Raw genomic sequence first — 16,215 nt, 5'->3', positions numbered from 1 at the left:
ATTTTGAACCGAATAGAATATTTATATATAATTTGAAATATCCAATAAAAAATTTGAAAGTTGCTTCCCAAAAATAAACTTTGGAGTAAAAAATCTCCGAATTTTCAGCTATAAAAACTTATTTTTTGTAAAGAATTTAATAGAATTATTACTTTCCTAAAACTTTAACCGAATAAATTTTCAATTAAATATGTAGATTTTAAATAAACGAAAGAAAATCAGTAAAATAAATGTCCATTTGCAGCTTAGCCACATGATCAACACAAATATTGGGTTGGTTGTAGCGTTTACAACCCTAGTCAGTCCGCGCCTTAATACATATTATATTATAGGCATATCATTTAGAAATATGTTTTTGTTTATTTCCTTGGTTTAGTTTATAAATTCACTTCACCACAGTGGGAGGCTCCTTAGCACTGGATGCCGGCTAGATTATAGGTACCACAACGGCGCCTATTTCTGCCGTGAAGCAGTAATGTGTAAGCATTATTGTGTTTCGGTCTGAAGGGCGCCGTAGCTAGTGAAATTACTGGGCAAATGAGACTTAACATCGTATGTCTCAAGGTGACGAGCGCAATTGTAGTGCCGCTCAGAATTTTTGGATTTCTCAAGAATCTTGAGCGGTACTGCATTGTAATGGGCAGGGCGTATCAAATACCATCAGCTGAACGTCCTGCTCGTCTCGTCGCTCACTTTAACACGAACAGAACAACGCCTTTCGGGTTTGCAGTCAATATATACAACATAAATGGTTAATTGTTTGTTCAGACGTGCATTACAATCTCGACTGCAGTCAATGTCAGTTTTCCGTGACGAGGTGTAAAGCACGCGATATATTAATAAAGTTTATTTTCGCAATACGATAACATACGTAATAATAATACGCGTGTTAATTCGTATCATTCTATTATAAGTTAACGAAAGTAAACATTATTACTCATGTTTTTCAATTTTGTTCTTTTTGTTAATCATTCAATTTGTTGGTAGCAGCGCAATACAGTAAATGAACAGTGCATTAACTACGTAGAGCGCCCGAATCGACGCACGCACACATACTCACTATTTACACAGCCGCTAAGCAATCTTGGGGACACAAAACTATTGAATGCCACGACGTACGCAGCCGAGACTGGTCGCTGTATGAGTCAAATTAGCAGTGCCACGCCGTCAATCTTTTTAACCGACTTCAAAAAGGAGGAGGTTATCATATATGTACACCGATTACCTACTCTGAGATTTTTAATATTAAAGATACCATTTGGTACCATAAAAATTTTACATAATTTGGCCCAGTAGTTTTCATTTTATGAACATTTTTTATAAAAATTTTTGTTTACCTTGATGATATAATTGTTTTTTGTGTTCGGCTTCTTTAGGAGTTTTCATTCAGATTGATCATATATTAAAATTAGTAAGTGACACTAAAAATAAAAAAAATAAAAAAACACTACGTTAAAAAACACCGACTTCAAAAGCTGAAAAGTATCAAATCACTAAAAATTAAATTTAATACACTTTTACCTTTAATATTTACAAAATACTATTATTTATATGTGCTAAATATTACTTTGAAAAAAGAAAAGAAAAGAAAAATCATTTATTCTGCAACTTAAACCTAGTACCAACTTAAACTTAGCATACAAGTAGACTTATTTATTAACTTACATGAACATGTGTGAGGTTTTCAGGTCGGCTTTTTTGTATGTACCAACCCTAGCCAGACGTAGGTATAAATTTCAAGGAGACGGCTGAGTTACGCTACTGTTCTTTACTTATATTTTGATAGCAGTGTACTTAAAATACCACTCCATTTAAGTACACCAACATAAAATTGTCTATCAATAAACTCAAAAAAAATTGAATATCCTACTTTGATTGCTGACGTGTGCGCTTTACACATAGCTAACGGACAATTTTATTTATTTATTTATTGTTTATTTTGGAAGCATACAATCTTATATAAATTAAGTATACAATATCATTCTAACAAGCCGACCTAGTGTCTGTAATGTTTACTTTAAATATGAACAAACTAGCTGACCGGACAGACGCTAGACGTCAATAGAAAAAAAATCAGTCAAGTATTCAGGAATAATGTAGCTTAAAGCCATCGGTAATGAGATAATACTTACTATTTATTGCATATGCATGCTGTCTGCATTTCATGGACTGCAATGCAATGCAGTGCAGATTCTTGAAAAACCCCAAAAATTCTGAGCGGTACTACAGTTGCACTCGTCACCTTGAGACATAACATGTTAAGTTTCGTTTGCCCAGTAATTTTACTGCTTCTAGGCAGAAATAGGCTCCGTTGTGGTATACTAACTATATGTTCCTACCGTTATTACCTATAATGTAGCCGCATCCTGTGTAAAGGAGCCTCCCACTGATGTAGTATGTATACACAACGATAAAAAATGCAAAAACAACGACACATATTATTGTTTACAGATAGATACTCAAATCGGATAGTTAATGAATGACGAATATATAAAAACATGTATGTTTGTTTATAGCCGCGAATTGTTAACACGCGGGCACTCCTTATGTCATGAACGGATCGACGCCCGACAGTCATTATCATTACACCTTTACGGCCGTTCCCAATATACTATCTACAGATAGAGATAAATTACTACCTTCTACTGTCAGTAATTAGCTGTCAATAATCTGAAGCTGTCCCAATATACCCGTTAAGTCATTCTTACCGCCTTATAGTGGGACGCGTGAATTGCAATTTCCATATAAACTTCTATCGCTGGTAAGCTATACGTCGCGCGTCACCCCATTGACAGACAGCGTGTACGAATAAGGTAGGTTACTAATAAGTTTAGTGGGACAGAAAAGTCAACGACAGTTACGATTTTTTTCTGAAGTAAGAGATAGACTGAATATTGGGAACGGCCGTATATCACATATCATTAATAATTTGGAAGTTTTTCGGCGTAATGTAATTAAGTAACGATTACAATAATAATGATTAAAAATGGAGCAATCAGGTAGCGGTCTGGTACCAAAGAGATGATCATAAAATTGATGAGTTTCATTCTACTTCTTCTCATACAAGTTTAACCTACTCTGAAATGGTATAATAGGCTTTATTATTGTATAACAATTACAATTAGGTTTTAGTTTTCGGCCGTTTTCAATAACCCATCTAACGCTAGTTTAACTTACTAGAGGTAGACAAATCTATCCTTAAACGCTTACTTACATTTCAATAACCTATCGACATAAAGCATTTGACTATACACTATATTGGACATAACTATGGATAGATAAGATCTTGTCATTAAACGGTGACAGCAATGTATCCGTAAAGATACGTTATTGAAAACGGCCGTTAATGACTTATCATTATACATTTGGAAGTTTTTCGCTGTAATTTAAATAAGTAACAATTACAATAATAATTATAAAAAAATGGAGTAATCAGGTGACGGTCTTACCAGACCGTCACCGACCCAAGAGATGATCATAAAACTGATGAGATTCATGCTACTTCTTCTCATTAAAGTTGAACCTACTCTGAAATACCTAGGAAAGTAGCTTTCGACATTCATAAGTGTCATTTTTTTAAACTAATTCATTAAATTAGTTCAAGAAATGATACGTTTAAGAAAAAAAATGTAATAGTTTGAAATAAGTGTCTTTATTATATAATTACAATTTATAATATATTGCAATAACAATGACAGCCGTTATATGTTCATAATTTGATGACTTGTAGCAAAATATTATAATATGACGTAATGATTTGGTTTTTTAACTGACTTCAAAAAAGGAGGAGTATCTCAATTCGATGGTATTTTTTTTATGTTCGTCGCCCCAGATCTTTCGACTAGGTGAACCAATTTAAATGATCCTTTCTTGTTTGACAGCTGGTGCTTCCCGTGTGGCCTGTTTGCAATTTGATCCAGATCTGACAAAAGCATCCATGAGAAAACCTAAATATGTATGCGCAAGAAATGGACGAATCTTTACTAATATTATAAAGCTGCAGTGTTTGTTTGTTTGAACGCGCTAATCTCTGGTACTACTGGTCCGATTTGAATGATTCTTTCAGTGTTGGGTAGTCCATTTATCGAGGGCTATGCCTTTTTTTCAAAATTAGGGATCCGTAATAAAATTGCTATTTTGTAACACAAGGTGTAAAATCGAAAACCTATTTTTGCGTGCGCTGCTGTACAATATATATATAGGCAATATTTTATTACTTATAAAACTATCGCGTGAATTATACTTTATATGGCAAAACAAAGTTTGCCGGGTCAGCTAGTAACTCAATATCGCGCCAACCGATTTCGATTATTCTTTTTTTTTACTTGAAGGGTAGTTTGACAAGAGTTTGGTGCGGTTCTGACTGTTGGATCCATAACATAGAAACGGAACTCTCAATTCTTAGGAGCAAATTAACGATACTCAGCCGAATCTTTTTTAAGCTTTCCGGATATCTGAGTCACGTACCGTAACGTTGTTGTGGTCAAGTACTTGTCGTAGACGAATATGATGATCAATGGAACTCCTTAAACGACATACAGTAAGGGTGCGAACTGTGGCAGAATTTCAAACTGTCTGTAATCAAATTGCAATGTGCTTACGTTCATTGCTGCATTGCAAAATTTAGTAGGTCTATACATATTCAGACAAATTTGTTGGTGTACTTCAGATTCACTAAACAAAAATAACAAAAAACAATCAACTTCAAGAATACTATTCCAAAACAATAGATAACAATATTGCATTAAAAAGTATACAAATGAATGCGTAATTTTATACAATGTATTCAATTTAATTCTAATTACGACTTCTGTTATTTTTGGAGTCGGTGTCAGCCAAGGTAGGTTTGAAACTATATACATAATTGTAGGTGAGATGTGCTTGTGTCGCACGCGCAACGTGACAAGGTGAGAAGCGAGAGTGGGGCCGCGGCAGGACGACAGCGACTCCAAAACTTACAATTAGTGATGGGCCGAACATGAGTTTCACCGAATACGAACATTCGGTACATTTATTTTCCTTCAATTAAGACCTGATTATAATATATTATTCTAAAGAGTTTACACAGTAGCCTAATCCCAAAACAGCTAGATAGTAGATAACTATATTTTGCATTAAGTTATTATCTTTTTACCAACCTACTTTAATTGAAAATAAAGCTTCAGTGAAATAAGTGAAAAGCCGAATATTCGGCCGAATATGAATATTCGGTAAAGCTGCCGAATATGCCGAATACTGAATATAAAACGAATATTCGGCCCATCTCTACTTACAATAATTGTAACTAGAATTAAATTAATTAGATTTTTAGTGCATATTATATCGATCGTTTTAGTATAGTTTTTTTGTTAATATTTTTGTGATAATTATTACTGATTGTGAAATATGTATGTACAAAAACGGGCAACAGTTGCAAGAGCTAAAATGTATCTACAACACCTATAATGTCAACAAATAAAAAACTTGCTTAAATGAATCCACAAAACAATAATAGATATTTATCCATATATATGTACCCACCTTCTCTCCGATGTTTCCGGGTTTCAATCTTATCGATGACAATATTTCTGAGCTTCATCGCCTCATCCTCGCTAGCGAAGTTCAGCGCGGTCATATATTCCTGTAAGACCACATGAAATAGTATTCGTTTCAGACAATCATACAAATTCAAACATTCGTTAGAGCATTGTACTTAATCTATACTAATATTATAAAGCTACAGTGTTTGTTTGTTTGTTTGAACGCGCTAATCTCTGGTACTACTGGTCCGATTTGAATGATTCTTTCAGTGTTGGGTAATCCATTTATCGAGGAAGGCTATAGGCTATGATTTTTTTTCAAAATTAGGGATCCGTAATAAAATTGCTATTTTGTAACACAAGGTGTAAAATCGAAAACCTATTTTTGCGTGCGCTGCAAAAACTATTGACAATAGAACAAAATGATGTACAGGCTATAATATAGGCAATATTTTATTACTTATAAAACTATCGCGTGAATTATACTTTATATGGCAAAACAACGTTTGCCGGGTCAGCTAGTTTAATAATACTTCTTTTGTAACGCGCTTAGTAACTCGATCGATTGTTATTTCCTAGTGAATATTTGCAGGTACCTAAGTTTTAGTACCTTTTTCACGTAATGTTTCAATGTGATTTGTTAGTCTATATAAAAAAACTAGCTGCCCCGACAGACGTTGTTCTGTAGATTATAAAAAGAAACATACTGTTTTATAGGAATTTGCCAATAATATTTCAAAATATCAAGAATTATTTCGTAAAAAATGCTCCCTGTTATAATGAAATTGTTTCACAGCGGAACTGTCAAGCCGTGCGTCACTAAATTCTCTCATAGATAATATGTCCATACAAAACAAATATTGAAAATAAAAATAATTATGGGTCCCAAATCGAAATAAAAACTATCCTATCTCTCAAGTTGGACCAAACTGGACTCCATGAAGTAATCTCCATTAAAATCCGTTCATTAGTTTAGGAGTCCATCGCGGACAAACAACGTGTCACGTAATTTATATATATTAAGATTAGGTATTACATTATTTAGTACTAAGGCCATTAAAAAAAATACGCTAGTAAGAACAAAATATAATATTTCAATAGTGTTAGTGTTGTAAATAAATAAAAATACTTATAATACTTGGGTCTGTTTGTCGAAATACAGGTAACTCCTTGATCGGCTCCAGATACTTAAACTTTTTTGTACATTGTTCATTACATTTATTTGCTTTTCAATTAGAATAATTACTTTTTGTGAAACAATAAACAAATCACACATATAGCAGTGGTTAGTGACCTACTGAGCTAAAGGTCCCGGGTTCGAATCCCAGTAGGTGCAAATATTTTATGGTGAATATGGATGTTTGTGTCCGAGTCATTCATGTTTTTATGTATGTTTGAGTATGTATATCGTATTAAATATATCGTTGTATCGTACTCATAGTACAGGGTATGCCTAATTTAGGGAAGATAATTTGTAAAAGTGTATCAATATTAGAGATGAAACGGATATCCGGTAACTATCCGGTATCTGGCCTATCCGGCGGCCTTAATACTATCCGGCCGAATACCGGATAACTACCTACTATTCGGCCGGATAGGCATCAGGCCGAATAAAAAAAATCTGCATAAAAAAATATATTTTTAAGTAATAATTTGCTTTATTTAGTTAGTTTTAGTATCATTTAAGAAATATAATTAGTTTTAGTTGTAAATTTTTAATCACACCATAGTAAATGAATGTAATAGAAAAAAAATAATTAATTAGTACTCATACTGCACTAAAGGCAAATTATGGTGGTTAAATACTAATTTCTCTGCATTTGCTTGAGAGGTTGCTAACTTCGCTCATTAACGAAAAGAACCGAATCTAACCGAGTCTACTCGATAGTTCGCGCGCCGCCTACGCAATTCTGTGTTTGTGTGTGCGATACAACAAACGGCTAAGTTCCGCCGGATATTCGGCTATTCGGCCACATGGTTGGCCGAATATCCGGCATCCGGTATCCGGCCAAACTGCTATCCGTTTCATCTCTAGTCAATATTATTATGCATCACCAATAATTAAAAAGTTATGGCGGTACCGATCAATTAATTCCTCTGATGTTGCAAAAGAGTGTGCTAAAGGCTCATCATTTCTTTGCACAGGCTAGGTCGATGCCACAGCGCTATCTCTTCTACCAGTAGTGATGTGCAAGCATAATTGTATTTCGGTTCCAAGAGCACCCTTGCTATAGTCTGACAACTTCGTGCGCGACCGTCCCACGGAGTGACACAGGGTGGCGGGGTCAAATTCAAATTTCAAATTCAAAAACACTTTATTCATGTAGGTCACTGAAATGACACTTATGAATGTCAAAAAAAAATATAACAATATTGTTTCTTATTGAATTTACCGCTACTTCGTAAAGGGTTGAGCTAATGAGAAGAAGTAGCAAGAAACTCATTGCCACTCTTTTAAGTCAAGATTATATTTTAGTTGTTTTACAAGTCAAAAAAAAAAAAATACTTATAAACACAAGAGTTATTGAGTATAGTAGATGCATCAATCCACACATACCTTAAATAAATAGAGGCATTATGTGAGCATTAAGAAATATATTAAATAAAATATATAATAACTTTAACTTTAAAGGAAATAATAATAATAAAAAAACACATCAAGCAGACCTCCCGGTAACAAGATCATCCAGCCCCCACGAGTAGCACCCGTTCACGAGCATGACGCATGGACCATCCAGCCATCGCCTCCCTCGACCATATTTTAGGGAAGGGAACGACCCGCCCCACGTCGCCGCCACAAGGTCGTGGTATTAAGTTAGCGGGTAGCGGATGGTGTTGCGGGGGAGGGCATCGGAGGGCATGAGACTGCCGTAACCCACTACCTGCTAACATCACTAATACCCCGTCCCCGCGACCATTTGTCACTCCGTGGGACGGTCGAGCGCGAAGTTGTCGGATTATAGTGTATACAAGGCTAATGAGACCAAGATGAGATCTAGTCTCAAAATGACGAACGCAATTGTAATGCCGCACAGATTTTTTTATGATTTTCAAGGATCCAGAGCGGAACTGCATTATAATGGGCAGGATGTACCAATCACCAACAGTAGAATATCCTCCTCGTCTCATCACATTTTCTTATAAATAAACATAGATAAAATTTAAATAGTTTATTACGATTAGAATAGGTTATAAGTCTAAGTACGCTCTATAGATCTCAGCGTAAGATAAAAGTGAGACAAAATTGATACGCCCTGTCAATTACAATGCAGAGCCGCTCAGGATTCTTGCAAAACCCAAAAATTCTGAGCGGCACTACAATTGTGCTTGTCACCTTGAAACATAAGATGTTAGGTCCAATTTGTGCAGTAATTTCACTAGCTACGCCACCATTTAGGTCGAAACACAATAATACTTACACATTTCTGCTTCACGGCAGAAAAAGGCGCCGTTGTGGTACCTATAATCTAGACGGCATCCTGTGCAAAGAAGACTCCCACAGGTAAAACACGGTGTCGGCGCCGTCTGCACTTACGACTAGCACTGTTATGAACAGATGATCCTCCACAACACCGGCTCAATCTCTTGTTCAGATAAAAAACTTACCTCAGCCTCGAACGTGTGTAAGTATGGCCTTGGACTCCTGTAGTCAATCTGCATGTACACCTCATGTTCCCAGATCATCGCGCGCCGGTACAGGCAGTAGATACGGAAGAAATACGACCTCTTGCTGTTGTCCTTTATGAGGCAGAGTACTCCTGTGTCCTTTTTCTTCCATTCTGTGTGCCCGGGTCCTTCCGTTGTGAATAATTGTACCACAGATGTGGCTAGGCTCTGAAATCGTATTGATTGATATTTAGGTCTAGTACCTTTCAGGTCTCAAGCTTTTGAACGCTTGTTAAGTTGGTAGGGGGGATCAAGGGCGTGCATCAGTTTTTTTAGCAAGGTAGGCACAAAACTTAATGAGTGGGTGTTGAATAATTATAGAATAATAAAACCATATTAAACTAAATCAATTTTAGCACTAGTGCTACATTTATTAAGGTACTTATCGATATAGGCACTGCCTATTTGCCCGCCCCTGGTTGGGACACACATATTCTTCCGAATGTAAGTTTTTTATTATACTCATACCTATTTTAATTTCATATTATTTACGAAATTTTAACAATCAGAACAGTCTGAGACTACATGAATACTTTCTTAAAGTAATGATGTGAGTACAATATTTAGATATTCTACAAACTATTTCAAATTAATCAGAAAGCAAATTCAGAAGAATTGTTAAAAAGTGTTGGTGTGGTAAAGGTATATTATATTATATTTAACACAAATGATTCTCTTAATTATACCACAGACTAGGAATGAAGCGAACACCCTCAGGCTATTAAATTATAAATAGTGTAAGTAAATTAAGAAAAAAAAGCCCGCTGAGTTACTTGCGCCCGTTTCTAATTTTGAAGTCTAAGGCATACTTACATATTTCATATTACTAATGGGTGATAGTTTTTATTGTTCAATAAGTGATTTTAAATAGTATTTTGAATAAAAATATTCGAATTTAAATTGTCTAACATGTTTTTAAGAGTGTAGGTGCTAGTACTGGTAACTGGCAGATATTCTTGCGCCGTTTCCTCTTTTTCCGAGCACCAATAATTGTTTCCTAAACTGTGATAAGTCATTTAATGAAAATGTATGCCTCTTTCTATGTATAAGAGTTAATATAAATAAACTTAATTAAATAAGTACCAAACTTCATTATTACACTTTTAAATTACAACGAACCAACCTGAATGAAACTATATCAACATTAAGTTCAAGAAACTTGAAGAAGCAGTGACAAACACATACAGAGAAAGTCTTATGCAAAATATATTACTGTTACATTATTCATGATTCACATGTAAGGCATCACAATTACTTAGATAATTTACTTTTTGCTTGCTGACATGATATACAACATTAGATGGTGACAATAGATTAACACAACCAGTAAAACCTGTATGCAGCAATTGTACAACATAATCGGTATTATAATACTTACATAACAAATATATCTTATTAAAAATAAGATTAAGTTTTTTATATGTAATAGTGGGCAAACAGGCAAGAGGTTCACGGGATGGGGATTGGTGATGCATGGACATCCATAGCAACAGGTGTCAAGAGAAGCGTTGCCGACCTTTAAGGTGGGATGCTCTTTACTTGAAGGTCCCTAAGTGGTATCGTTTCGGGAACACAGCAGCCGGTAATTGATTCCACAAAATGGCTGTAGAAATTTCTTGCAAAACGTGCGGTGGTGGAATGCAACGTGATGCGGGTGGTATTTAAAATTTTGACGTAATGTCCGGTGGTGGAATTTGGCAACTGGAAGCAACCCGAAAAGCTCTATTGAGTGCTCTGCTCTGAAAACCTCAATGATAAATATTTTTAGGTAATCATGTGACGTTTTCTGCAAGTAGAAGTTACTGTGTGCTTATTTTGTTTGAAAACGGCCATGCATCTTTGAACCTCATGGTTTTTAATTGACCACTCTGGCCCACTGTGAGTTGATCTACTAAGCTTTTGAAGTTTCACAACCATTGAAGGTGTGTGTAGGTTCCCTTATGTTTTTACCTTAAGAGCGCTTTCCCACAGCGTGAAAACAAGGTCCAAAGTAGTCGTAGAACTATTGCTATGGTAGTTTACGCACTAGATCCGGCTTCCGTCATCCGATTTCTTTCCGTCAACCGCTAGAAATAGTTCTACGACTATAATCGTATTTTCACGGGTACGGATGGGACATACATGTAACATTACAATACATAGGTGTGTGGTCTAGATGTAACCAGTCTCGCAAATGAGAAGCAATGTATCTAACCTTTGTGCCACCAACACTTTTCTTGTCATTCCTTAACACATTTGCCAATCATGCCATAATGTCAGTACGCCATTATTTTGAAAACTTCCACTATGGTTTTCAAGAGCCAAGGTCAAATGCACATAGCCAGATTTCGCGAGACTTGAAAATCCCTAGGCAACCCGTGCGAGCAAGAACATTTCTGCTTCCTGACATTCCGCCACAGCACAGGGACTATGACTGACTATAGACTATAGGAGCTTCCGCATTCACGTTATAACGTAATGCGGAAGCTCCCATCTACTGGGCTCTCTTTTCACGTACAAGTCAACTCTGGACGACCATGGTACAACACCACCACCGCGATGCGACTATTCATCTGGGCTATGCATAAATCGAGCGGGCCCGATGGCATCCTGCTGCGGTCATGTGCCGCTAAAATGGCAATGCAACTTAGACATATTTTTGGCTCTCCTAATTGTAAGGCATAACGGATCCCTAAGAAAAGGTGTTGGCTCGGATCCGGCCAAATATCGCGCTATTGCCATTACGTCCAACTATCACCCCTTTGCCATAACCTCAAATTTCTCAAAAGGTATGGACCTGATTAGCGGTTAGTACGGTTTCCATCAAGGTCGCTCAGCTGATAAAAGGCATAAAAGGCATTCATTTTCTCAAAATTGATTCCTTTAGAATTCTTTTTGATGTCATTTCTAATAAATACTAGATATTACTACCGCTTCGGAAATAAATGGCGCTCTGAGAGAGAAGAAGCGGCGCAAAAAACTCTCCCAGCATTCTTTTTTTTGCGCTCTTTTCAATAAAAATATACAATATTGTACAGTCATTTCTATCGCTATAATATAATCACAATCTATATATATCTCACACGAAACTGATCTCTCACGATATCTTGTATATCTCACACTAAATGGACGCAAGCGCGTTAGCGGTGAGTTTGGATATAGCCAATCGATTGTGGCACAAAGCGAAAATACTATGCTATGGGTTTCCCGAGAGGTTACGCTACTAGCTTATTGGGTGATCGGAGTAGCAAGATGGTGTAAGCTCAGACTTAAAACCCATAAACTCTGGTGTCCCGTAAAGCTGACTGCTGTCCCCTGCAATGCAGATGACACCATATGCTTCATATACCAGCAGTGCTGGGATCTATCGATATTGTGATATCTAGACGAGAACCGGAAAAGTTTCTGTCTGAAATCGATTATTTTCTCAGTCTCAGAATGTAGAAGGGAAAATTAAGTCCAGTTTAAAATTTTCCCTTTATTGACATCACTCCAATAATTGCCACGTCCAATAATTTAGTTTCGGGGTTATTTGGAAGAGTAGGCATCTGGCCTCTAATAAGCCTGGTGTACTCAGTAAGGCGAGACAGTAATTCACATTAATCCACCTCCTGCAACTATAAAATGTGTTATGTCGGCCTCAAATGGAGTACTGTTTTCACCTCTAGCTGGGTGCTCCTCAGTAGGTAACAGCTTCTTTGCTTTTTTCATTGAGTTAAAAAATATGGTGATTGACAGAGCTTTAGTCCAAGATTATAATGCTACCACTCTTATTACAAGGTAATGCACCGTTCCATAGAAAAAAGCATGATAAGTATTATAACCTAACTTCAGATTATGACATTTTTACGGATTGGGACATTTTTATGGGGAGGAAACACCTAGAATTCGTTTCTGGCACTTGACGTCCGCTACCGCGTCCCGGCACGCTCGGCTGTGCATTGTTTTAACTGTTCTAACATAACCTAACCTACCAATTTTTTATTAATTATATATAGTTGATAAAGCATTGGTTCACGATTATAGTGCTACTAATCTTATTACAAGGTAATGCAAAATTTTCAATAAATAACAAAAAAAAATTACAACCTCTAAATGGGTAAAACATGTAAATAAAACACAGAACACAGGAACATTAACACACCTACAATAGAAACGGAATAAAATATATCATGTAAATATTATAGCAAAACAGAATAAACAAAACAGGAAATATAAGAAAAATAATTATTGTTTTTTTTTACTGGCTTTACAACTCTGGGTTCTTGCCTTTTTAGTTCAAAAATTATAATTGATGAAGCGGTCTATCCCAGACTATTTTTTACATTTCATCTTACTGTTTTTCATTTATTAGACAGTTATTAGCAAGTTTTTAACCTCCCGGCGCCATGACAATGCTCATCTACAGTTTCATTTATGAGATTTACCCATTTTAGGTTAGACATTTTTATTTATGAGATTTACCCATTTTAGGTTTTTCATTATTTATTACTAATAAGAATGGTATCATTATAATCGTGGACTAAAGCTCTATCAACTACAATATTTTTACCTCCTAATTCTTTCTACGGCATACTAAGTCCAACCCAATTCATCAAAAGGCAAAAAATTTATAAAAACATTTGTATTCAGTACATATATCTTATAATAAAATAAAAGGGTTTATGAGACCACATACTATTTGTGGCACATTTGTTAATTTCCAAATAAAAAAGAAAAAGTTAATAATTGTGGGACAAGTATTTTATTCTTATCACACTTATATTTACATCATATCATGTTATTTTTTTGCATGTTTTTATCTTATCTATTTACATATCAAATGCTTCTGTCCTATTCTTTAAGACCACAGCAGTTTTTATACTAATAAATTAATAATAAAGATAAGTTAATAGCAGAAAGTTCACATTTATTATGATTCACTGTATACTAATACAATAACTGTAAAATTTTATAGGTTACAAATTGGATAGAATAAGAATTCACATTGTCAATTTCTAATCATTATTAAGAAAAAAATATCTTTGTTAGAAGGTTGTATATATTATAATGTGAATGGGCACAATGATTCACTCATGCTTAATGGGAAAACAATGACACAATTGTTTTGAAGGTTCTTGAAACTTTAATTTGCAACTGAATTTCTAATTAGGCTTTTAAATTAATAAATATAGGTTTTATTGACCTTCATGTTACCTTCTTTAATGATACATTCTCAAAATCACCAAATATTCTGTGACAAAATTACTACATTTATTTGTCATCATCTTAATGTGTACATAATCCACTATTTGAGTTTTTTAACGTTCGAGTTTTTATAAATTAAGATATCACAAAAAGGCATCAGTACTTTTGAAAAAGTACATTATATTTACCAAAAAGTTAACTATAGGCGAATAAGAGTCATTGATATATCCATTATCATTCTTGTGACGCCTGATAATCGTATGATAGGGCGTGATATGTAATCTAACTAGATCCAAAACTAATAATTTGGTAACAAAACTTACCAAACATTTTGGTCCTATGAGGCTAAAAACCTGTTCATTTTCTTCTCGAGTCAATAGAATGCTCGGTTTGTTCTCACCTCTTGGCATTTTGAAATTATTTTACTAAATAAATACGTAAGAAACACTTCACAAACGCACAGCCGTTTTATTATCATAAATCACTTAACACTGTTTTCCATCGGATTTACACTAATCTCGCACTCGGTTTTTTGTTCCAAATTCATAGCTGAATTTGAATTAAGTCCTCACAGTACAATTAATCCAATACAAACTGCTGAAAATAAAACAATTTTACTTTCACTTATATTTAAATTCATCATACAATAAGTTTTAGATATTATGACGAATGTTGAATTCATCACGTTTCGTACCTACTAATTTATTTTCCATCTAGACGACGATGAGTTGACAATGACACGACTCAATTTTTTTTTAATTCGTTTGACACGACTCAAATCCAATCTTGATCGTATCACTTGACCACAGATAACTATTCTATACTACCGGAGTAGTTAGTCGCTAGTTACAGTGTCACCAACTTATCTGTGAACTGTTGGGTATCGCCATCGTCGTTTCAGTGTTGCTAATTAACTCCAATGTGCACAAACGTCGGGAAAGTCGACACATTTTATTGAATCGTAGTATCGCAATAAAACAAACGGAACACTTGAAATTAGTGGACATTGACAGTCGAATGAAATTTGGCGACCGTAGTTCCTATTTTTGCCAAATTTTGCTTAATTAAGTCCAATGTGCACAAAAGTCGACACATTTTATCGTATCGTAGTATCGCAATAAAACAAACGGAACACTCGAAAGTAGTAGACACTGACAGTCGAATGACATTTGGCGACCGTAGTTCCTATTTTTGCTACCTCACAGATAAGTTGGTATTACTATACTAGTTATGGATTAGACGGACACTAATTGGCAAACGAAGTATTGTCTTCTATTCTTACAGTACCACCATTTATTTTACTCATGTGCTACTACGGCAGTATTTACTATGCTGACATATAAAACCATGACGACCTGTATAGCCGAGTGGTTAGCGTTCCTACCTACTAAGCTAGAGGTCCCGGGTTCGAATCCCGGTAGCATTTATATGATGAATATGGATGTTTAAATGTATTTATGTATGTTTATATGAATTTATGTATGTTTAAGTAAGTATATTGTATTAAATATATCATTGTCTTGTAACCCATAACACAGGCTATATAGGGTGTCCCAAAGTTATGGGACATGAAGGGAAAGTACCTTAAATATCGAAAATAGGCTAATTTACTAAAAAGGAGCCTATGTTATTTTTAAAAGTTAGAACTTCTGCATTCAAAGATTTTCTAAAAATTACTTGCCTCGTCTGGGAATCGAACCGACTGAACTGTAAAAAAAAACACCCCTACTTTTATAATGCCAATCTAAAGAATGGCCAAAAACTAATAATTCTTCTTAAGTAACATAGTATTTTAAAAGAAAGTAGTCAATTAAGTGGGGATTTATTTTTGTAAATTAATTAATTAATTAAACGCTCAAAATGT

At 35.1% G+C, this 16,215-nt stretch overlaps 1 protein-coding gene across 1 annotated transcript in view; it reads right to left on the bottom strand.

The window, feature by feature from the left end:
• Window positions 1-15,082, bottom strand: part of LOC126979490 (actin nucleation-promoting factor WASL-like) — a 30,485-nt gene extending 15,403 nt beyond the window's left edge. Inside the window, exons 1-3 of the mRNA XM_050828815.1 lie at window positions 14,675-15,082; window positions 9,126-9,353; window positions 5,521-5,620 (exon numbers count right to left, since the gene is read on the bottom strand). Of these exons, the coding sequence (XP_050684772.1) occupies window positions 5,521-5,620; window positions 9,126-9,353; window positions 14,675-14,761 (415 nt within the window). The 5' untranslated portion in view covers window positions 14,762-15,082. The remainder of the gene's footprint in view (window positions 1-5,520; window positions 5,621-9,125; window positions 9,354-14,674) is intronic.
• Between the last annotated feature and the right edge of the window lie 1,133 nt (window positions 15,083-16,215).

Source organism: Leptidea sinapis, chromosome 3, assembly GCF_905404315.1.
Source record: "Leptidea sinapis chromosome 3, ilLepSina1.1, whole genome shotgun sequence".
Taxonomy (NCBI): domain Eukaryota; kingdom Metazoa; phylum Arthropoda; class Insecta; order Lepidoptera; family Pieridae; genus Leptidea; species Leptidea sinapis.
This window is presented reverse-complemented; position numbering and strand designations above follow the sequence as displayed.